Below are 26,014 nucleotides of genomic sequence, written 5' to 3'. Positions count from 1 at the left end.
AGAAATTGGCCAATGGTTTGGAACAAAATTAGGGTCTATAGGTTGGGCTTAAACAAGGCATTAGATCCTCCACATTGAATGTTGAACTAATCCCCATGTGAGGTGGAAGATCTATCACATACGCATTGGACCCATTCTTTTTCAGAATCTTAAATGGTTCAGCACTGCGTACTTGTAAATTTTTAACGGTACCTTGCGGGAACCGTTCTGGCCTCATCCTAACCATTACATAATCACCCTCATTAAATTCTTGAATTCTACGATGTAAGTCAGCTAAAATTTTGTATTGTTCATTACTAGCATTTATTCGCCTCCTTATCTCTGCATGCAACTCATGAATGTGATGGGAAAATGCATCAGCTGACTCTGAGGTCCTCTGGGTGACTGACATAGGTAACAAATCTATGAGTAGTCTAGGCTTATAACCACTAACAATTTCGAATGGACTCATACTCGTAGACCTATTAATTGAACTGTTATATGCAAACTCGGCGACTGGCAGGACTAAGTCCCAAGTTTTAATGTGTTCACCCACCAAACATCGTAGTCGATTTCCGAGACTACGATTCACAACCTCAGTTTGGCCATCAATTTGCAGATGGTAAGCAGACGAGAACTAGAGTCTCGTACCCATCATATGCCATAATGTCTTCGAAAAATAACTAGTAAACCGGACATCCCTGTCAGACACTATGGTCTTAGGCAAACCATATAATCGAACCACCCCCTCAAAGAAAATCTTAGCTATGTTGGATGCATCTGAGATTTTAGAACAAGGGAAAAAGTGGGCCATTTTTGAGAAACGGTCCACGACCACAAAAATGGAATCGTGCTTTTCAATTGTCTTGGGAAGTCCAAGCACGAAATCCATACTCATGTCTTGCCACGGTGCGTGTGGCACTGGCAATGGCGTGTACAATCCAGTATTTTGCTTCTTCTATTTTGCCAGTTGACATGTTCGACATTGCCTTAAAATTTTGGCTACATCTCGCTTGAAACTTGGCCAATAAAATCGATCCTCCACTAGGGCGATGGTCTTATCTCGACCAAAATGACCAGCAATACCTCCAGAATAAAGCTCCCAAACAAGGAAATCCCGGAGAGAAGTGCGGGGAATACAAAGTCGGTCTCCTTTGAAAAGGAAACCATCTTTCAGCACGAACTCACCCGAACTATGCTGGGCACCAAAGAGTGACGCGTATGTTCCCTCAAAATCTAGACACATGGGATACTCATCTTTCAATTGCTCAAACTCGACAACTTCTACACTCAAGGAGTTGAGCAATGTCACTCTCCTACTAAGGGCATTGGCTGGTTTGTTCTCAATCCTGACTTTATATTTCAGGACAAATGAATATTCCTGAAGAAACGCTGCCCACTTGGCATGCCTTAGGTTAAGCTTCTTTTGAGAATTCAAATACCTCTAAGCCTCATGATCAGAAAACAAGACAAATTCTTGCGGTAGAAGATAATGACGCCAATAACATAGCGATTGCACTACCGCATAAAATTCTTTGTCATAGGTGAAATACTTTTGTTTTGCCTCATTCAGTTTCTCACTGACATAGGCAACTGGATGACCCTCTTGGCTTCGTACTCCTATACCTACGCCTGAAGCATCACACGCTACTTCAAAGACTTTAGAAAAATCTGGAAGACGCATGACGGGAGCCTCTATCATCTTGCCCTTAATATCTTTGAATGCCTTAGCTGCGGCCAAAATACCATATGAACTCTCCCTTTTTAATGCAATCAGTAATGGGAGCCATAATAGTACTAAACCCTCGAATGAACCGACGATAGAATGTGGCTAAGCCATGAAAGCTTCTCACTTCATGTATGTTCCGCGGTTCAGGCCAGTCAACTATGGCCTTGACTTTTTCTGGATCCGCTCGCATTCCTACAGACGACACTATGAACCCTAAGAAGACAACTCTATCAGACAGGAATGAACATTTCTTAAGGTTTGCACATAACCTCTCCGCCCTCAGGACACTACAGACCTGCCTCAAGTGGTCGAGATGCAGCTCTTTAGTGGTACTATATATGAGTATGTCATCAAAATAAACCGCTAAGAACTTCCCCATAAAGGGTCTCAAAACCTGAGTCATCACACGCATAAAAGTACTGGGTGCATTAGTCAAGCCAAAGGGCATGACCAACCATTCGTACAACCCATCCTTCGTCTTGAAGGCTGTCTTCCACTCATCTCCAGGGCGTATGCGTATCTGGTGATACCCGCTCTTGAGGTCTATCTTAGAAAAAATGGTAGATCTGGCCATCATGTCTAACATATCATCAAGCCTCGGTATCGGAAACTGATACTTGATCGTGATCTTATTAATGGCCCTACTGTCCACACACATCCGCCACTTACCATCTTTCTTAGGCGTTAATAGTGCTGGTACGACACATGGACTCATGCTCTGACGGATGAAACCTTTTTGCAGGAGCTCATTTACCTGTCTATACAACTCTGTATACTCTGCAAGATTCATCCTGTAATGAGGAAGGTTCGGTAAAGAAGATCCCGGGATGAGATCAATGGCATGCTGGATGTCCCGCATAGGTGGAAGCTCATCTAGTAAATCCTTGGGGAATACATCACCGTACTCCTCAAGAACCGAAGTCACCTCAGGGGGTAACTCTACATGAACCTCGGGTGTAACTTCCCTAGCCATTAGGGCGTACACCATCGAATCATCCTGTCTCTTTCTCAAACTCTTTTGCATTTATGATATGTAGAGACTTCGGAATAGATTTCCTCACATCCTTCCTTGACTCACTCGTTTTCACATCCTTAGCCTTGTCCGTGTGGCTCTTGGGTGGCAACGGATTAATCTTGATTTTCTTGCCCTCATGCGTGAATGTACACACGTTCGAGCGATCGAAAATTGTGACATCTCTATCGTATAATCACGGCCTCCCTAGAATGATGTGACCTACATCCATAAGTAAAACATCACACCACAACATGTCTTGATATGAACCGATTTGGATGGGGATTAAACACTGCTGGGACACAGGCATAAAAGACGTGTCAACCCAAGAAACCTTGTACGGTTAAGGGTGAGAGATGGGCTTCAAACCTAAACGAGTGACTGTGCTAGCTGAGAACACGTTGGTGCAACTACCACTATCCATGATGACTTTGCAATTTTTGTCACCGCTCTTGATAAACGTGTAGAAAATTGTGCTTCTGTGCCAATCATCACTCTCTTTGGCCTGTGCTAAAGCACATCTAACTACAGCTAGAGGTGCAGTCTCTGGTTCTTCTTCATAATCACTAGCACCTATCTCTGGGTGATATTCCTCAACTTCATAATCACCCATGTCATTCGCATTTTCATTTGACTCGTTTGTGACTAAGGCTTTCCCGCAAGTCTTTGTCGTGCACCGGTATGCGAAATGACCTGTACCTCCGCACTCATAACATCTCAAGTGACTACCGCTGCCAGGATTGGCACTAAAGACACCTTTGCCCTTATCATCCTTAGGCTTAGGCGGTGCACTAGCCTGCACCCTAGGCTGACTTCTAATGTTAGGTTTGGTTCCCTGAAAACCAGATCTAACAGTAGAGTCTCGGGACTCAAAGCGCCTCGTGACAGGAGACTTTAGGTAAAGCTCTAACTCCTATACAACTTGGTAAGCCTGATCCAAGTCACTCACTGCATGGGTCATAAGCTCATGCTGCAGATCCATGCGAAGACCCACCTTGAAACGCGCTAGAGTCACTAAGGGATCCTCCTGAATATTACACTGCATCATATACTCCTCAAATTTTGCGATGTAATCTACAACCAATATAGATCCTTGGCGTAATACTTGCCATTGATCTAAGAGCTTTTGACGGTAAGAGAGAGGAAGATATTTTTCCATTAATAACTCCATCTCTACCCAATGCGCGACTGGGACACCTCCTGATCTCTCGATCCTACGTTCCGTATTTGTCCAAAATAATTTAGCTTGACCCACAAGTTTCATTTTCGCAAACCGCACCTGTCGGTTCTCAGACATCTCATACCATTCGAAATAATGGTCCATGTCCGCTAACCAATCAAGGAATGATTTTGGGTCAAGACGCCCATCAAAACTAGGAGCATCTACTTTAACACTCTTTAAGACCCTCTCATCGACATCATAACGGTCTTGATACTCGACAGCGGGCTACAGATTTCGCGCCCCTCCACGTCCTACCCCTCGGCCACACGGGCCACGACCTCTACCACGATTTCCTACCCATTCCTCAACTACTCCCCTATGTGAGACTGTTCATCCCCTCCAATGTCGGAGATTTCTCTTAGGGACGCTTCTATCTGATCCATACAGGTATTCATGTTCCTAGATTGCGCCTTAATGGCGGCCAATCGTTGGTTGATCGTATTCATCATCTCAGTCAACTGTTCCATATTGAAAATCGGGTGTAGACCAAATCCTCTACCAGTTCGAGTGGGCATACAAAATAAGACTCAACTTAAGTTTTCTAAAACACGACTCTAGGAGATTGTTTTAACATAAGACTATGGACACTAACGATCCTAACTTTTAAAATGATGCAAATGTAGAAAAATTCAGATCTAGACTCTTTTTTTTTTTAATGCAAATCTGAAAATTTCAAATCTAGACTCTATATGCGATGCATGAAACCCTAGAAAATAAAATAAAATAAAATAAAAATCTAGACTCTTGATAACTCGATCTAAGACGACCCAATGCAAGAAACCTAATCTTTGATACCAAAAATTGATGTCGGACAACCTAATACAACCTTAAATGAGCATGGTATATGAAAGGGGAAGATTTATGCAATGTAAAAAAAAAAAAAAATAACAAATAAAATATCAGCCTTATACATCATAAAACAAGAACGAAATAAGGTTAATACAGTATTGATTATGGCCATCCACCACAAACATGAAGTATTGAATCTTAAAATCTAAGTTTAGTTGGATTCGGCGAAAGATAGAACTTTCGTCTTGCAATAGGTCCGTCTAACAATCCAAGTGGATTTTCTAATCCAGAAAAATAGGAATTTCCTGGATTGGGAAATCTGAAAAATTCAGAAAAGAATTGGTGGTTCTTCAGATTTAGATTTGGGTGATGGGTTTTATGTGGGGGATGAAAATCTTTTGAGATCTAATGATTTAGATAAAAAGAAACAAGATTTGACTTCTAGATCTAAAGATTCTAGGAGAAAAAAGAAGAGAATGAGGTTAGAGAAAAGATTACCTTGAGAAAAGAGAGAAGGAGAAAGAAGTAGTGGATGAGAAATCGTTTACCTGGGCCTCACGCCCTCTTCTAATCACTCGAAGTCGAAGACGAAATCGTCAGAAGCAAAAAAGCTCTTTTTTCTTTTTTATAAAACATCCATAACATGTTATTGGTTTAGGGCAACCCTTATAAATTCGTAATTACATGAAATTACCAAAATTTCAAAAAAAAAAAAAAAAAAAAAAACTCGTACAAAATTGTGTACAAACTGTCTCAAAACTTAAATAAGTCAAATGTTCATAAACTAAATGCAAATTGAAAATGCCTGATGAGCCCCGATGATAGTGCCGTGAAGGTGGTGTAATGAAGGTGGGCCGTGACGATCCAATGGTCCGATCACACCATCCTAGCGATCCAACGGTCCAAGTGTCTCCTATAAGCAACTTACACATGTCACAAACACATGTGTAAGGTCTTTAACCTCTAGAGACCCGACCCCTATCCGTCATCCAACCACATTGACACGAGTGACGCACGCCTCCTGCGTTGATATACTTTGAATGGCCTGGTATCCGCATCATAAGACCCTCTATCGTTCATGAAGAGCACTGGTCTAATGAAGCCCACCCCCTACACCGAAAGTTAAGAATAACCCTAACTCTGCATAATATCCTCCAGTGCAACAACACTCAACATTCAACTAAATTTGACCAAAAAAGATTTGATGGCTAGGCTATTTCCACTCATGGAGAGTTTCAGGGCATGGTTCATCCATGGTGGGCCCATCTTGACAAGTCTAAATCAGTGAACCAATGGATTTGTACAACTGGAAAACCTGAGGATATTATGTTTATGAGGCCGAGGATCATATAAATCCTCATGAAGAGGCAATTCAAAACACACACAAGACAATGTGGTACATATGCACAATATCACGCCATTCATCTGTAGGGTCCCACCACATACATGGCATGGCCTGAAAAGCAAGATGGTCCATCCCTATTATTAAGTAGGTGACACATGTATGAGAAAATCGGCATAAAAATTTGATCAGTGGGCTATATTCGACATGCACATATTTGTCCACTTAACAAGCAAATTCTTACTTTTGGGCCAGGCCATGATCCAAACTTTAATGGAAGCATCCATATGATTCACAATGGATTTGGTGTAAACAGAACTCCTGAATATGGTATTTCAAGAAATTTTTTAATAATAACCTGTGTTTCAAAAACTTTGCATCCTAAATAGGTACTAAAATTTGAAAGGTTTGCATAATAGAAATCTGAAGGATTGATGGTTAGATGTAGAAGCACTTGAATGGTGAATACAAAGCAGAATAAACTACAGCTAGAAGACCAAAAGACAATGCATGCTTTATTCCCATAGGAGAATAAAACATAAATCAGAAGAAAAAGATATACCTCAGTGTAAAATCTCCTTTACAATGAAGTTCGACATCACTTCCAATTAGAGAAGCATCATTCTAGAAATATTTGAAAAAATTGCCATTACAATAAACTCCGGCATTACCTACAGTTGTAAAATACCTTGTTTCATCTCTGTCTCCCCATAACCAAGTTCATAGATAGCCGTTATTGGATGCAAAAACCCTGGAGGAAAGAAGTGATATGGACATGGCTGCAAACAAAACAAGCCATGGCTAAAATATAGGACAGTATTGACGATATTCACAAAATAGAAAGTAAGATTTTGTGAAAGGAAATAGGAAAAATCATTGGTTGCAGAATGTAAAAAGGCCTTGTTACGAGCATAAGAAAATACAAGTCTGATATCATATGGGACAATGTTATAAATATACTGCAAATAAATTTAAAAAAAAAAAAAAATTGCAAGATTTTTAGAACAAATTTCGGATAAATCGTTGTTGCAGAAAGTGGTATAGCTCATCAAGCGAATTTTCAGGTCCTATTGGCATGTTGATGAAGCTGCGGTGATAAGCAGTTAAAACTGTTGTCCAGTTTAACCGCTGCCCTGCAATAATAAGTGATTCAGAAAATGCTGTCTCCTGACCCAAGGCTGGCCTTTCATCTGAATTGATTGAGGAGGCCCTTCACCTGTGTCACCAGCATGTTTTCTCCTTGGCTCTTGTCCCCAAAGAAGCTAATGAGGCGGCGGCAGATCAGCTAGCTAAGTTGGGAAGCAGCTCATATCAGATTATCTGTTGTAGACAACACTGAGGCTGAGAGAGGGGCTTGCTGTTTGGGGCTGTCTTTTAAGTTTTTTCCTTTTTTTCAGTCTAGTGGTTTCCATGGGGCTTCTGTTTCTATTTCCTTTTTGGGTCCCCTCCATGTGGAGACTTGTAGTATCCTTTGTTAGTTGTCTCTATCTTTCCCTTCTTAATAAAAATTCATTTCCCATTAAATAAATAAATAAATACTCCAGGGAAGGCAAAGAAAGTTAGCATTCATCATTTGAAGTGTCTCGCAGAAAGTCATGGATACTTTTAAAACCTATTCCAAAAAAAAAAAAGTGTAGAAGCCAAAGCAAAGGAAGCAAATCCAGGTGTTGACATCATTGGAGACCAATAGAAGCCAGTGGAGGGTTGATCAATAACACTTATTCCTACAGTGTTCGAAGTATCGGCATCGCTACAAGTTTTGTTGGCTAGGGATACGTAAACAATATTGATATCATCGATAATATCACTGATAACCAGAAATGCTGGGAAACATTGGGAAACATGGGGAAAAAGGTAAAAACTTTCAGGGAAACCCCAAGAGATGCTTAAAAATACACATATTTGCATATTTAGGAATCAAAAAATTTGCAAAATAAAAATAAAAATGCATGCATAATAAGTTTCCATTTAATAGGGGCCTAAAAGAATGTGTTGTCATAAGTAATAAGTCCAACCATTCCTTCCATCCCATCTATCCATCCAACCATACAACTGCGTGCCCATTTAAAAATAATAATAATAATAATAAAACACTGAAACGGATAATTTTTAATAAACAGATTTCAGGCAATATTATCAAAATATCGCTGATACAAGTGACACCTGGAACTTACACAATCGAAAATATTGGTGATGCATTGGCGATATTGATATGTTGGCAATACAAGCGACACTCGGAACTTACACAGTTGAAAATATTGGCGATACATTGGTGATATTTAGTGATACATCACCAATACCTTGAATTTTGTATATTACCGGTGTTAACGGCATCGCTACCAATGTTATCGGTATTGTTGAGCTGGAGATGCAAATAATATCAGGGATATTTCGATAATGTTTCTACCCAATACCAACCTTCGAACAATGTTCCTACCTAACACCAACCACAGAGCTCCAGGCCAATGTGTCCCCAGTGACATTTGATGCAGGAATGGTTTATCGCAGCTGCTCCAGCACAGAACATCAGTGATGACAGATGATGGGAGTGAATCACCCCACACACCCCACACCATGTGCTTGAAGATGGGAATTGTTTGAAGATAAAGACAGGTCATACATTGTTCTGCATGGTTATTATTTCTTCTTCTAAAAATATAATGGTGAACAGAATATCACATGGTAAAAAATGCTGAGCGACTATAGCAAATAGACTAACACAAAATCATAAAAAATTATAAGATTATCATTACCTGAGGATGTTGGGTTGAGAGGCTGGGTAAGATAGCCTTCTTCATGGTAATTAACTGGTCAACTAATCCTGGCACAATCAGCTTCGAAACAGCAGAAGACACAGGAAGGTCCTTTGAAGCATAGGAGAGCACATCTAGCTTAAAACTGGTAACTAAAAGTCTCGCAGGTTCTGAAGCTGAAAAAGAAAATGTTTAGCACACATAAAAATGAGGGATAGTGCATACAAACCACCAACCAAGCAGGAACCATAGGACATATGCTGGTACAAAAAAGTGATATAATGCCAGTTCAAATCACAATTAAGTCAATACCTGGAAAATACTCTGCATAAGGTGCAGCATTTTTTGGAGCATTTCTTGATCGGTTGAAAAGAACCGTAATTTGTATTGCATCTGCATTCTAACCGCAGAAACTTTTACAACAAAATAACTCATTGATGAAGATAGTTGTCATCATTGAGGCAGAAACAAAACAGAAGAATAACAGAATCGCAGGCCAGACTATATCAAAACTTCAAGGAACAAACACAGACTGAAGAACCATGAAAAACAGACCAGAAATAATTCATTTGAGTATTTTGTTATCAGCGGCCTAAGGAATTTTGAGCATAGTACTAAAGTTCGCGTACTTGACTTGGAAGTCAACTCAACTCAGCAAAAGTTCAAGCCAAGTCCCTCTGAAAGTCAGGCTGCACAAGATTCAGTTAAGACTCAGCCAAGACTTCGTAAAGACTTGCGAATACTCAGTCAAGTCTTGACTCACTTATAGGCTCAACCATGTCTTCTCTCTTACCCCTTTGCTTTCTTATTCCTCTTCCCTCATTTTCTTCCTTATCTCTTACAAACTGAAATGCTTGATACAGGAATGCTAATTGAACTCAAGCAAACTTTTAGAATCTTGCCTCTTACATGCGGCATCAGGTCACACTTGATCAAGATCCAAGCCAATCATCAGGTAAGTCACGCCATGAAGTATTGTTGGCCCAAAAATCAGTTGGTCAGATTGTTAGGTAGACCACACATGTACTAAATAAATGAACAATTAGAAAGAAAAGAAAAGAAAAGAAAAAAAAAAAAAAAAAACAATGGTTAATATTAAATGTACATTTAAGGCCTAGTTGGAGATTGGATCAAACTGACTCAGTTCAGGGCGTGATCGTGGTGGGCCTAATCTGATGAATGTCTCAGTTATGGAACACGTGTGATGCATTTGTCATCAATGTGCCATGAAGCATCCATGCGTCTTATGCAATTGTCAGCGACCACGTTAATAATTCCCATCTCAAACTTAGGAAAGACTAGCAGATTACTAAATCCACACTCATGAATGAAAAACATGTATACTGTTCACATGGCATTCAAGAGCTTTATCTAAACTGTCCACTTCGGCTCAAGATATCATAAACCAAGTTCGTACAGAAGAAACAGAGGTAGCTGTTTGATGGGCAGAGGTGAGGAAGTTAATTTTTAAAATTCAAATCAGGGGACCCACTGTAGACTGGTCATAGCCCTATAATAAGATTCATTAGACAGTCCTCAGCTCCAATCAATAGATATTTATTGGTAGAATTCATAACGCTAAGGTTTTACAGTAACCGTTGATTTAATAGCCAAAAATCAGACATTTAACATCATCCATTCAATATGATTCTTGTAATTAAAGATCAACAAAAGGTCCTTGTATGGTTTGGTCCTTGGAATAGTTTCTTACATTGCGCCTGTAGGAAGTTTGTATTGTCATTGCCGGTCCCAAGCCTAGTGAAAGGAGGGTTGTGTCATGTTGGCAGCCAGTGTCAAACTTATGCCATACCTTCCATCACAAATCCAAGCAATATGACATTCCAAACTCATGCTAGGGCATTCCCTGTAAGTGACATGTTGCATCGGAACCTGGGAGCAGTAAGAAAACTGCAAGGCTTGGCTAGGCATCCCCAGAAGCGACAAGCCGCAACAACACTCAATTGTTGTGAGAAATAGGCAATCCTACCACACCATTCTGGACACGCAACTAAAGAAGCTAGTCCAAGATAATAGAATTCATCTTGCCACATAGAACATAGGAACAATGACAGGTAAGAGTATAGAACTAGCACATATGAATCATATGATGAAATATATGAGAGTTAATATAGCTTACATTCAGGAGACAACACGTAAAAAGGGGCCAAAACTAGAGAAATTGATGGATATAAAGTTCGGTATATGGGAAAGGATAATAATAGAAAATGGGGTAGGGGCTGTTATAGATAAAGATTTAAATGATAAAGTTGTAGACGTGAAGAAAGTGATAGGATTTAATTAATACAACTTGGGTTAGGAGAGGAGATAATCAATGTTATCAGTGCACATGCACTGTAGGAAGAACTAGAGGACAGAATCAAGAGACAATTCTAAGAGGATATGAATAGACTAATGCAATAAATTCCAAATAGAGAGAGGTTATTTATAGGAGGAGACTTAAATGGTCAGGTAGGAAAAGAAAGTACAGGATATGAGAGACAATAGCGATGCTTTATGGGATAGAATGTTGGGCCAATGAAGAAGAACATGTTCATAGGATAAGTGTAACTAACATGAGGATGTTGAGATGGATGAGTGGCAAGACAAGGAAGGGTATAATCGGAAATGATAAATTCAAGGGAACTTATGAGTAGCACCAATGGGTAATCAGATGTGGGAAGTAGACTTAGATGGTTTGGTCATGTGCAAAGGATACCAAGAACTTCACCGGTCAGGAGAGTTCGTATAAGTTGGAGGCTCTAAAAGGGCAAGGGGAAGACACAAACGGATGTGGGTGGAGGTAGTAAGAAAACACTTGAGGATTTATGCTCTAACTAAAGTTATGGCCCTTGATAGAGTAGAATTGCATAACAGGATTCATGTAGCCAACCCCAATTAGTTGGTATAAGGCTTAGATGATGATGGTGGTGGTTTGGATTGAGATACATGTCTTTTATGTGCTCAACAACTATGTGAATCATGGATCCCACCAAAGAAACAACCAAATAACACCTCATGCATGGTAAGCAATCCTCTTGTGAATTGCTTGTAAAACGACCTAGTCGAGTCTTACAAAGACCATTCCAAGTCTTTTGAGTCAAAAAGAAGCTAAGCCAATCAGGTTTTCAGACTCTGGACTTCAGTTACCTTGGCTAGTTTTTAATCGTAGTTAAGTTTAGGAGGTCATAGAAATTAACTTACCTCCCTTGTAATCAATGTCGAAAGAGGTCTGGCCTTAGAGCAAAAGTGTGAACATAATATATTCTTTGCATCAAATTCTTTAGAATCATTCTTCATAAGCTTGACTTCAGAGAGATCTGTCTGGAAATCTAAGTCATTATGACAAAGAACAATGGGCTCTAATCCTTCCTCAGACACATCATTTACCCCCTCAACCATATATGCAGCATTTGGATCTTTAAATTTAGCAGCAGCAGCATCAACAGCAGAGGAAAATATATCCCCAGCCTCTGTGGAACATTATTAACAGTTACAGGGTTAATATTACAAACAATGATACACTAGACCAAAGTCTTATGTGTAAACATGCACTGATAAAAGGGGGAAAGAAAAAAAAACCAACAACAACAACAATGATATATTGTCACACTCCGAAATCCGGCTCTTGAGGATATCCGACCCTAATCCCGTACCAAAAGGCATGACTTATATGTTGTACATTCATATTCTATGATTCACACATATATCATCAAATGATTCCTATTTATAGAATATAACCATTCCAAAACTAAACAAATAAGCATCAGTCAAAGGAAAATAAAACATTCACGACTCAACTATCAAAATCATCACCATGACTGTCCTATGTGTCTTAGCACCAATGTTTTCAGTAGAGCTCGTAACATATGCATGTAGCATATTTCCTTGGTAGCATACGATATAGGGGATTTAGCGTAGCGTGTAGCAAAGGTAGCGTAGCTATGTGAAATCTCCTTTTTTTAGTTATTTCTTCTGTGTTAGTTCAACACCTATTTGAAAATGGTGGTGAGTCATCCCCATCACACATGGCACTACATCAAATCAATTTGGATCATTCAAATCGTGGTCCATATCATGGATAGAGCATATCTCTATTATCACACACATAGGACAATCCTACTTTGTTGTGTGCAGCCTACTTTGGTGTGTGAATGACATGGCATCCAACTCGTGTGGTTCACTATTTTCTATAGTGTGGCGCAACTATGGACCTATAGTGTGGCCATTGTTTGAATTATCTTCGATATTATCGTTATATCCAGCTTGGTGATACCGATAACACTAGTAGCAATACAGATAACACCAGCAGTTTTAGAAATTCCAAGCATCAACAATGTATTGCTAAGTACCGCTAATGAATTGATATAATCAGTATTTTCAATTGTGTAAATTCCAGGCGTCGCTTGTATTGCCAATGTATCGATATCGCCAATATTTTTTACTGTGTAAATTATAGGTGACGCTTGTATCACAAGTGCATCGGCAATATTTCAATAATATCGCCATCGTAGAGATATCACAGGAAGTTTGTTTTTATATATATACACACACACTTCAAATTTTTTTTATGAGCGCATTGTTGTATGCAGTTTTCAATTTGTTGTTACTAATATTGATAATATCTCAATATTATCATTATCGCAACATGCGCGATATCAAGACCACAATCTTTTGTTTCCTTTCTTGTTGTTGATTATTTCTTTGCAAAATTTCATGCGCGATATCAAGCACCTCCTTGACATCTTGTTCCTAAAATTTAAATTTCCAAAAAAATGGTAAGCTGCAAAGCCTACTAATTAGATCCCCAAACAAATTTTGAAAAGATCAACATAGCTAATCCATATAAAGCATATTCATTGGAGGAAAGGTAAAACCTTACGCAAGTTTGGAAGGTAAAGAACAAATAAACGAGATATCAAGGCGAATACGTACGAAGTACAGCATGAATGAAGCTGGATATGCAATAATCGACAATAATCAATACAGTTCAACTTTTTGAACAACACCTGATCTCGTAGTGATCTTTGCAATCCCGAGTTACTCACCCACTTGGCCTTCCACTAACGGACCCATTTACGTATTAGTTGGCCAGACCACTACTCTACCTAGGCTCATAGTGGTCTTTTGCAATCCAAATGTAATCACCCACCTAGCCTCACAGTAGAGGTTCCAAGAGGTACCAATTGGGCTTTAGGGACTTTCAACCCAAGGGTTTAGATCACCCCACCTATTTACACTTTAGGGATTTTCAACCCAATGTGGTTTTCCCCCCTACCTATTTTTCGGTATTCCGAACACAATTCCAAAAATGCGTGATTCCAATAATACATCAATCAAATATTCCCAAAATACCCCATGATCACTCTTATTTGATCAAATCTACAATACAAGTGATGTACATAAATCATCAAATCAAAAGTATTCAAAAATACGTTTAATAAATCTAAAATTTGGGGGGTTTCTTGTATAATATCCGAAATTTTAAGAATTAAATCATAAAAATCTAAATTTTCTGAAATATTTAAAAATTTTAGGGAATAAAATCAATAAACCTAAATCTCTAAAATTTAATCATTACATATGAAAAAAAAAAAAAAAGAAAGAAAGAATCCAAACAATATTAATATCAATCCAAAACTATATATTTTATAAAAGCATGATAATAACAAGAAAATAAATAAAAATAATAATTAATTAAAAGGGAATTAAGCAAATTTTAAAAAGAAAAAAAAGGAAAAAAAAAAACGTAAAAGCATACATGTGCGAGTGTACTGACGTTAAAAATAATAATTTCGTTATCTTTTTCTTTTATTCCTTTCTCTTTCTTCCTCCCATGTTGGTACTCTCTTTTTTTCATTTTTCTTCTCTCTTTTTTGAAAAAATGCCCTTCCTTTATATAAGGGAGGGTCCACCGCCTTAGGTACCCCTCTTGCTACCCTCTTTACACAACTTATTTCTTTCAAGGAATGCATTAATGCATTAACTCATCTTTCTTTTTCTTTTTTTTTTTCTTTTTCTTTTAACACATGCACATGCCTTGATGCATTAGCATATTTTTCTTTTAAACACATGCACTTGTATTAATGCATTAACTCAACTTTTTTTAACATATGCACATACCTTAATGCATTAGTGTATTTTTCTTTTAAACACATGCACATGCATTAATGCATTAACATATTTTTCTTTAAACACATGCATTAATTCCTCTCGTTTAAGCACATGCTCAAACGGGTGTTGCATGTGCACATGTGCAATGCATGTGTGGGCCACATGTGTAAAACATATGACATGTGTGGAGTGTGTGAGTGTTGCTTGTGCACGTGTAGTGTGTGATATGCACGCATGCATGGATGGATGAGATGCATGAATGAATGGTTTGGAAGGATGCATGGTTAGATTATATAGATGAAATGTTGGACAGATGGGTAGATGGATGTACGGTAAGATGTATTGATGGATGGGTGTGTGGATATTGGATAGTTCAATGGGTAGTTAGATGGATTAGATGACTGGATGGATGGCTTGATAAATAAGCGTTTGCTTGTCTTAATGAATGAATTGATACTACGATAGTATATTGGATGGATGGTTTGATGAATGAATTAATGGGTGAAAGGTTAGCACATGGACATGTATGGACGGATGTGCATCAATGTATGTATGAATGGAGGGTTGGATGAACAAATGGATGGATGCTTTGGTGGATGCATGGATGGATTGATAGTGAACGTACACCTCTCTTTTAGAATCCTATGAGCACACAACTTTTTTCCACTATGGAAACTGCACACGCCTATGTCCTTTATTTTGGTAGAAACGCACGAGGCTTCCAAGTCCAAATCTCTGATAGCCTGTAGGCCCCACGTGCACCATCCGTTCAAGACGAAAACCATCTACCTTTCTTACTTCGCGAAGCCTTTCCAAAAAGCCCAATTTTCGCATATGATCTCTTAATGGTGCCCATGATGAATTTAAAGGGCTATTATGGTATCTCTTAGGTCGTCAACTTACACTCTCTGTCTTAAAGATTCTAAGCCTTCCAAGATGCTTCACAAATTGAAAACTATGAAGTATAAGCCTACCAAAGAAAATTCAAAAGAATACTTTGAGAATTGTCCAAAAGACATTGCCTCTTCCTGACCATACATACATGGAATTTAAAATACAAACCGTACATACATGGAATTTAAAATACAAATCATACATACTTGGAATTTAAAATAACCAACAAATCAAATCGTATAAAACAATCATCAACCATCACACGTCACAAAAACATGCCAAAAGCATATCTAACGAATCAAAATATTTAGATCAGCCTTGTATGCCCCTAATTTGATCATCCACCCTATTTACACCTATTTACACCGTTAATAATATGGCAAATTAGAACCATTGGATCTCTCAATATGGGTACCCGATCGAACTGAAAATTTAATCATAGATTCCTCATAACATGAACAGAAATCTGACTTGTCGACTCAATTTATGGGAGTCTAGAAATACTAAATCCAGGATGCAACAGGTCTAATCACCAAATGGGGCAGTTTGATGTAAATCCGAAGAGGTCATAATCGAAACATAGCGAATTAAAAGTTTTATAAAACATGATATATATATATATATATATATATGTATGTATGTATATATGTATATATTCCCGATTGTTACCTATATAATCACAAAAGACAATCCTACAACTACAACATCAAAAATTTATCATGGTCAAGAATCTACAACCACATGAAGATAGAATACATAATACATAACACTAAATACACACCACCTACATAATTCGCATGACAATTTATATTGCTGGGATAAGATCTCATATCACACTTTCTCAAGGGTCACCACATCATAAAAATATAACTATTCCCTACAAGGATAGGGACAAAGTTGTATGAGACACGCTTAGGGCCCATTTGGTTGCCATTAAAGTTTTGTTTGGATAGACCTTTTCAACACATTTGTCCAGATAAGGCCTATCTAAATAGGCTTGTATGGATAGATCATTTTGCTGTATGGACTATTGTGTGTCAAACACCTTGTCCGTACAAGCATAGAAGGCTCTTGTACACATTAGGTACATTGGCACATGTGGACACGTAGCACACTTGTAGATGAATATTGGCACATGTGGTACATGTGGGTTACTTGAAGATGTATGTGGCACATGTCAGTAACTTGAACATGCACGGTGGCACATGTGGCACATGGCATATGTGCATCTAGATATCAGCACATGAAACACGTATGAGGATATTGAGGCCAAACGTGCCACTGGCACGTGGGGTGCTTGAAGATGGACAATCTCACTTAAGGCACATTCACACATGTGGATCATGTGGCACATGTGCTATGCATGTACAAAAGATAGCTACTCGCTTGTGTCTTTTATGAAAAATGGGCTAAAACCAACTTTGCGTCTAGATTGCTTATACACATTAATGGCTAGTTTTCTAGACAGCCTTGCCATTGGTTTTATTGGAATTGGTGCCCTTGTCCGAATAATGGTTGTTGACAAACACGGACAAATGCGTTGTCTAGACAAGGCTATCGAAATGAAACAATTTCAATAACCAAACGGCCCCTTATCTTTAGTTTGGATTTGGCAGTTGACCTCGTTTTTCACCAACTTGACCAATTTGTGGATTAGTTTACTTCATTGACAGGCATTACTTTTTCAAAATCTTGGATTCAGTTTCTTCAAATGTTCATTTCATAGGCAACCAAAGGCTTTATAGCTTGAATTTACCCCACTTCAAAATGGTGAAAGAAACTCTGATTTTCCTAAAAGCATCACCGTGAATTCCAATATTCTAGATGAGCTAGTAGAGACAGTGCAGTGTGTGTGAGATCTAGGGTTCAATCCCTGATAGTGTAACCTTTCATAAATTTATAAAAAATAAAAATAAATAAATAACGCATTCCAATATTCAACCAAAATTTAAAAAAAATTGAATAAAAATATTAAAAGGCATTCAAACAACTTATCTAAAGCATGTGATTGTGTATGCAACAATTGTACATGTTTCCAACATAAACCATCGAATTCGGAAGGAAAAAAAAAAAAAAACCATTATCTCTAATTTTCTTAAAACTGTCACTGTTCATTCTAATAATATTCAACGGAAATTTTTTAAAAAAATAAAAATTGAATAAAAATATAAAAAGCATTCAAACAACTGATCTAATGCATGTTATTGTATATGCAATCACCGCAAAATGTATTCCAACTATAAACCATTGAATTTGGAAAAAAAAAAAAAAAAAAAAAGCACATTCTTTATAATTTTTAAAAATTGTTACAATCGATTCAAATATTCAACCGAAATTTTAAAAAAAAAAATTAGAATAAAAATATAAAAAAAGCATTCAAACAACTAATCTAATGCATGTGATAGTATATGCAATTGCAATCACTATACATGTATTCCAACCATAAACCATCAAATGTGGGGAAAAAATCCCCCACTTTTTCTAATTTTTGAAAACGGTCACTATTCATCAAAATTCAACTAAAATTTGAAAACAAATAAAAAAAAAACAAATAAAAATATAAAAAGGCATTCAAGCGACCAATGTAGAACGTGTCACAGATACGCTCCTACCATGGTTGGGCGAAAAGAAGGTGGATCGTAAATTGATCGTAACTTTTGATCCGGGTATCGTTACGGGGCGCACAACCTATCAATCTTTACTAAAACGGGCCATCCGAGGTGAACCGACCCACAAAGTGGGTCTCATCTATCCGTTTCGTCAGAAAACACGCGCTTTCAACTCAAAAACGAATTTTTAGAAAAAGAATTACTATTTTTAGTAATTCCGAATTTTTTAATATTTTTTTATTTTTAGAGTTTTAGATTTTCTTCCCTTCTAGAAATAACTTGTAATTATGCTAGGACTCTTCTAGCAAAAGTTTATTCGGAATTTTTGTTTTTAGAAATTAGGCTTTAGAAGAGTTTTATTAGAATTGGGATTTTTATTATAGTTAGAATTTTGCTATTTTTGGTAATTACTAATTTTGGTTTATTTTTTTCTTTGTTAATGGTGTAAGGAGACATATTAGTCAATCAATCAATCAAATTATGAATTTTCTAGAATTTATTTATATTTTTCTTGTTCTTTTCCTCGTGGATTCGAGAAGTGTTTGTGAGGAGTCCAGAGAAGCTCCGTGGATTCAGAGTAGTTATTCTTGAGGAAGACGGTGCTCGACCTCATCACGTTCATCCCTGCGTCAGCAACTAATCTAATGCATATGATTGGATATGTACATGTATTCCAAACCATATACCATCAAATGAAAAAAAAAAATTAAAAATTAAAAAAAAAAATCTAATGTTTTAAAACAGTCACTGTTCATTCCAATATTTAAACAAAATTTTTAAAAAAAAACAATTAACAATATGAAATGTCATTTAAATAGTTGATCTAACGCATGTGATTGTATATATAAAAATTCTACATGCATTCAAACAATAAAAAATCAAAATCAAAGAAAATATCCCTTTTTTTTTGTTTTTTGTTAAATAAGTATATTTAATGAAAACAATTAAAAGAAGAAAACACCAAATGGACCAAAAATCTAGCAATATATGGTCCAATTAGTGTTGTCATCTTCAATTCCATTGTTTCCTACCAGTGTTATCTAAATTGTATGATTCATATCGTGAATCGTACAGTTTAGATAGTATTGCATTTGCATGGGTTTACGATTTGGATCGTACACCCAAAATGCAATATGAGCTAAATCTTACAATTTGTATATGAATTAAGTGCGTAAATCACCGAAAGAAATCGACGAAAAAATCAAACACTTTTCAGTTTTTTCCATTATTTTTTAGGGCTTTTGTTTTTAAAACATATGCACGGCCCACCCACATTTTTGAAAAAATAATAAATAATAAATAAAAATTCTGGTTCTTTAAAGAGAAGGTTTTGGAGATTTAGGGACTTGAAAAACCTACAGAAAGAATTGCACATCTTTTTCATCAATCAATGGGAATCGAACGCCGCTTTTTCCATTAGGATTCTAGATCAAAATAGGTACAAATAAACATGAAATACTTCGAAAATCTTTTCTTTTTTTTTTTTTTCCCTTTCTTCCCTTTTTAGGGCCTATTACGATTTATAAAAAGGAAACACCATTTCCCATTAAACTAATTTTGTATTTTTTGTGAAGATTTAAAATTAAAAAAATTAAAAAATTAAAAGGTAGGAAATACCACTTTTCAATTCCTTTTTGTTGGAAAATTAACAAATTTATCCCCCACCCCCCAAGAAAGGCATTTTCCCACAATTGACGAAAAATGAATTTCTCAAGAGTTAAAACACGTGCCACCACCCATCTCCAATCGTTGCACACATGTCACATACCAAGATGTTACATCGTCCATCTTCTATTTTGTCACACATGTGCCACCATCCATCTTTGCTTGGGCCCCACATGTACAAAGCACCTCAAATGTGCCGCATGTGACAATTTTCCATTGACGATCTCCTATTGCGTTGCATGTGTGCCACCATCCATCTTCACTTGGGCCCCACGTGCTACATGTGCCAACTTTCCATTGTCCATCTTTTGTTGTGTCGTACATGTGCCTGCAAAGCGCCCACGTGTGTACTATACCACGTACCATTGTTTATCTTCAACTACTCTATATTGTGTTACATGTGGCAACAAGCAACATGTGCCAATGTGCTTGTGTAGTGCACATGTGCCACCATCCACCTTCAAGTGCCCACATGTGTCAAATGTGCTAAGACGTCGCCTGTGTCACATGTGTCATCATGCAACTTCAAGCACCCCTCATGTGTCATGTATGACACAATTATGCTTAAGCACTCACATGTGTTGTTGTCTATCTTTTAGCATTCCATATGTGTCACGTGTTAATTTGACAAATGCCATTAACTAATAGGAATATATATATATATATATATATATATTATTTAGACCAAACGATAAATTGGAAAACATACCCCAAATTTTCTATTTATAAAATAATAATAATAATAATAATAATAATATAAAAAATAAAAAAAAATAAAAAAATAAAAACCTTATTTAAAAACAAGCTTGAAAAACAAAGTTTCCTTTCCCACAATTTCTTGGAAATAAGGCTTTCCCGAGAAATAATGTTTCCTTTCCCATGCCTTCCTCATATCCAAACAAGCCCTTGGTGTAAAATATTCACTGTTTATGTCTGTTTTCCTTTTTTTTATTTACTCCAAGATTCTGTCAACATTGATGATTTATATGTTTATTTTAACCTAAATAATTATTCTCTTAATAGGTGGGGTTATATTGATTGTGGTTGAAGATGGGAAAGAAGTCGAAGTCGAAGTCTAAGGATAATAACCCTACATAGGATTATTGCTTAAAGGTGGATGAAAATAATAATTGTCGCCTCAAATCCAATTTTTATGGGAAGAGTTACAGGGGACGTTTCGAATAAAACATCACCCCACCCGAACAAAGAAAAATGTAACGGGGTGTTCTCAAGTAGGCGATGATGAGCGGAGAAATTTAGTAAGTTGTTGGATGATAATTTGAGGGAAAAGAAACAATAGGAAGAAGCAATGTACGATGTTGGAAGAGCTCTAATAATCCATGATGTAGATGAATTGGGTAAGGGTGATAAAAGCAAAAGAAAAAAGACGTTTATGGATGACTTAGTCGAAAGAAAGAATTGGGTGAAAAAAAAAAAAAAGCAACAAGCCACTCCAAACAGAATTTGGAAGAAAGGAGATATAGATAATGTATAGTACCTTACTATTCCTCACTTCTTGTAAGTGAATGCACTACCATTTAATCTTGTGAAGAACCCCTTCTTTGCACCTATGATGGAAGCAGTTGTTGCATTTAGGCTACGGTTGAAGTTTCCGACATATCATGAAGTAATAAACAAATTTTTAAAGTTGGAGGTTGACAACATAGTGAAGTCAATTGAAGTTCACAAGAAGGAAGGGCCAAAACATGATGCAAAATTATGTCAAATCGGTGGACGGTTGGAGTGAATCGGACTATTACTAATTTTTTTGTTAATAGTTCGAGTGGTGCAGTTTTTTTTTCTTTGGAAATATGTTGATACATCTGGTATTTTAAAGAACGTAAACAATTTGCCAGCTTTACTTGAATTTGTTATTGATGAGGTAGGTGAGGAGCATGCCATGCAAATTGTTAAGGAAAGTGTATCTAGATAGGTAAAGCGGGACAAATGTTAATGGAGAAGAGAAATATATATATATATATATATATATATATATATATATATATATATATATATATATATATATATATATATATATATATTAGTCTACATGTGTAGCTCGTTGAAATTGCAAGTTCATGTAGAGACCGTGGTGAAGGCAAGGGCTATAACGGTCTACATTTACAAGATTTGTCAGGTCTTGAATTTAATGAGAAAGCATATGAAAGGCGAGTCAACAAGACCAGCCATAACGCAATTTGTTGTGTTACTTGACATTGAAGAGCATACATAATAATAGGATTGGCTTGAAATCAATGTTTATCTCAAATTAATGGAAAGAAAGCAATTTTCCCAAAACCATAAAGGGAAACCAATTACAGTTATAATATTAGCCGATGTCCATTTTTTGCCATATATAAAGTTTTGTTTGAATACAAATCTCCCATTAGTTAAGATACTACGATTAGTTGATTTAGATGAGAGGCTAGCCATTGGATATATTTATGAAGTGATGGATAGGCAAAAGAGGTGATAGCAAAGATTTTGAGAGAAGCAAAGAAACAGTATTTGGCTATTTGGGAAATCATAGACGAGAGGTGGGATCTTCAGCTACGTAAGCCCTTATATGTAGCAACCTACTTTCTAAATCCAAGACTTCAGTATAACAAAAGGTTCCATGCGGATTTAGAAATCAAAACATGCACGTATGACTTTTCTTCTTCTTTTTTTCCTTTTTTTTTTTTTTTTTTTTTTTTTTGCAGAGGTGCCTGTATGACTTTATTGAAAGAATAATCCCATATTCAAGGCAAAGGGTTATCATTGATGAACAAATAGACAAGTTTAAAAAGGCTTATAGTTTATTTGGAAAAGAAACTACAAAAATAATAAGAACGACAAAACAACCAAGTAACTTTTCAATTATTTTGCTTGTTTGACTTCTTTTAGTTAATCATAAACGTATGTTTTGATGTTTGGTTATTTAGTTTATTATTTAATTCTTCAATTTTTAGATTATTTAATTCATAGGTTTCTGGTGGGAGAGTTCTGGAAATGGGTGTCCATAATTACAAAAGCCGGTCATTAGTATTTTGAGTCTAACATGTAGTGCTACTAGTTTTGAGCACAACCGGAGCACTTTTTAGCAAATGAAAAATTATTAAATTCGTTACTCATCTCATGAATTTTTTTTTTATTGATTTGTTTATAACTTTATATACTTAACTAATATATTATTAGTTATGGAACTATATGTTCATGCAAGTATATTAAAAAAAGAGAAATAAACTCGAGCAATAGAGATTGAAAATTCTCATTTTTGTAAAATACATTCTTCAACTTGAAGTCCGCCATGCGAAGAGACAGAGACCAAAGGCTCAACCGTATCTACTTATCGGATATGGAATCTGATGATGAGTTTATCACTGAGGAGGATCCTGCCCTTCCTACAGATAATGACTAGATGAACATAGATGAATGCTTGGTCAAGGCATTACAAGATGTTCCAGGTGTAAGCTCATGCCTCACAACAAATGTTCGAATTATCTCCAATATTATCTTTATCTCCTGCTCAGTGATACCCATAACACTGGTATTGACATCGATAACGATGGTAGTATTAGAAATTTCAGGTGTTAGCAATGTATCGCTAAGTATCGCCAACATATAATCGTCAATATTTTCAACTATGGAAATTCTAGGTGTTGCTTGTCTTGCCAATGCATCAATATCACCAATATTTTCGACTGTGTAAATTCTAGGTAATGCTTGTATCGTAAGTGTATCGACAATATTTCAATAATATCGCCAACTTATTGATATCATCAGAATTTTGTATATCATAAAATATTTATTTTAATTTTTTTTTCTTGGGCACATGGTTGTATACAGTGTTCAAGTTGTCAGTATCGCTAAAAGTTTCACTGGCCAGAGATAAAGATAAAATATCGTTATCGTCGATAACCGGAAATGCGGAGAAAAATGGGGAAACATAGGAAAAAATGTGGAGTTTTTCAGTGAAACTTCAAGACATGCCTAACTACACATATCTTCATATTTAGGAATAAAAAAATTGCAAAAAATTAAAAAAAAATGCATACATAATAAGTTTTCTTGTAATGGAAGTCTAAAAACATGCACTGCCGGAAGAAATCACTTTAATAGAAACTAAAATGAGTTTATATAATACAAATGCAGCTCACATAAAATAATTAAAACATATAAAAGTAAATGAACTTAAAAAATAAAGAAAAAAAAAAAACCACACGTTTATGGAGCCCACCTTTATGTATTGTATATCCACGTTTTCCATCCATCCAACCATCCAAACACCCATCCATCCATTCATCTGATCCAACCAACCATCCATCTATCCATCCGACCACCCAACCATCCCATCCATCCATCCAACTATCCCATTCATCCAACCATCCCATCCAATAATCCAAACATTCATCGATCAATCTCATCCATCCATCCAACCATCCCATCCCATCCATCCATCAATCCCATCAAATCATCCACACATTCCATTTATCCATCAAACATCCATCCACATTCCAAATATCCATCCTTACATCCCATTTATTCATCCAAGCATCCAAACATCCATCCAACCAATCAACCATCCAATCATCCAAACGTCCATCCCATCTATCCATCCAAACATCCATACATCCATCCCATCTATTCATCAAAACATCGAACCATCCAACCCTCACATCCAATCATTTAAACATTCATCCATCCATCCCATCCAATCATTCAAGCATTCATCCCATCCAAACAGCCATCCATTCGTCCCATCTATCCATCCCATCCATGCATCCAACCATCCATCCCATCCCATCCATGCATCCAACCATCTAACCATGCGTCAGCCTCAACCAAGACTATGGCCCTTACCGCAGGGCCCACCTTAATGGATTTATTCTATATCCATCCGTTTTGCAAGACCCTGTTAAGGCATGAGCCTAACAATGAAGTAGATCTAATTCTTCAAAGAAACAGATCTAATTCTTCAAAGAAACTTATCATTCATAGGAAACGATGGTCATGAACATTAATGGGCCACAAAAGTTTTGGATTAAGTAGATATTTGTTTTTTCCCTTCATCCATATTTATGTGACATTATCAATATGTTGGATGGAAAATAAATATTATGGAAACAAAAGGTGGGTCTTAGGAAGTTTTTAATGGTATGGCATTCAATCACCCCTGTTGTATGGTCCACCTGAGATTTAGATCTTCTTCGTTTTTGGGCTCATGCACTAAAATGTTCTGAAAAACGGATGGGCAGATACATCATGGTGGGCCACATCATCTTATGTGAGAATGGGACGCACCTGATCTACTCCCGTAGCCATCACAATTTTTTTATATAAAATGGTGGTGAAATGGTCTTATTATGTTGTGTGAAACTCACACTATAAAATAACTTAGAAGTTGCATAATCTATTAGTTTTGTTTTGAGGTAAAATGGTGGTGAAACAGTCTTATAATGTTGTGTTAAACTCACATTATAAAATAAATTAAAAGTTATATAATATATTGTTTTGTTTCGAGGCAAAATGGTGGTGACCTTTGCAATTTAATAGTGTCAAACGCACATTTTAGTTAACTTCAAAAATTCAGCTATAAGGAAAGAGCTTTGAAAGAGGGTTTCGAAAACCCCTCTTTCAAAACCCTAAAAGTCGACGCGGAAGCTCTTCTCCACAGTCGTAGTAACCCTGGAATCTCGGAAGTATCTTCAATCTTGCAACACAGATTCGACTATCAATGGAAATCCCAACAAGATTAGAAAAAAGCTCGTTGAAATCCCGGATTTTTTGAGTTATTTCATACTTTTGAAGACCACACTATCAATCTACAATCCAATCACTTCTCGATCTTCCAGAAAGAGGTATTTTTAAATATGATTTTCTTTTTTAGTATTTACAGCTCGATTTTGTCGGTGAAATTTCGAAGAAAA

At 36.7% G+C, this 26,014-nt stretch overlaps 1 protein-coding gene across 2 annotated transcripts in view; it reads right to left on the bottom strand.

Annotated features, from left to right (window-relative positions):
* The window catches only part of LOC131251340 (probable Ufm1-specific protease), a 91,827-nt gene that overhangs the window by 41,499 nt on the left and 24,314 nt on the right, over positions 1–26,014 (bottom strand). For both annotated transcript variants that reach the window (XM_058252028.1, XM_058252025.1), the window contains 4 exons: positions 12,028–12,296; positions 9,139–9,226; positions 8,827–9,002; positions 6,762–6,852 (listed from right to left, as the gene is read on the bottom strand). In XM_058252028.1, coding sequence (XP_058108011.1) covers positions 6,762–6,852; positions 8,827–9,002; positions 9,139–9,226; positions 12,028–12,296 — 624 coding nt within the window. The remainder of the gene's footprint in view (positions 1–6,761; positions 6,853–8,826; positions 9,003–9,138; positions 9,227–12,027; positions 12,297–26,014) is intronic.

The sequence above is a fragment of the Magnolia sinica genome, chromosome 1, assembly GCF_029962835.1.
Source record: "Magnolia sinica isolate HGM2019 chromosome 1, MsV1, whole genome shotgun sequence".
Lineage (NCBI taxonomy): Eukaryota > Viridiplantae > Streptophyta > Magnoliopsida > Magnoliales > Magnoliaceae > Magnolia > Magnolia sinica.
This window is presented reverse-complemented; position numbering and strand designations above follow the sequence as displayed.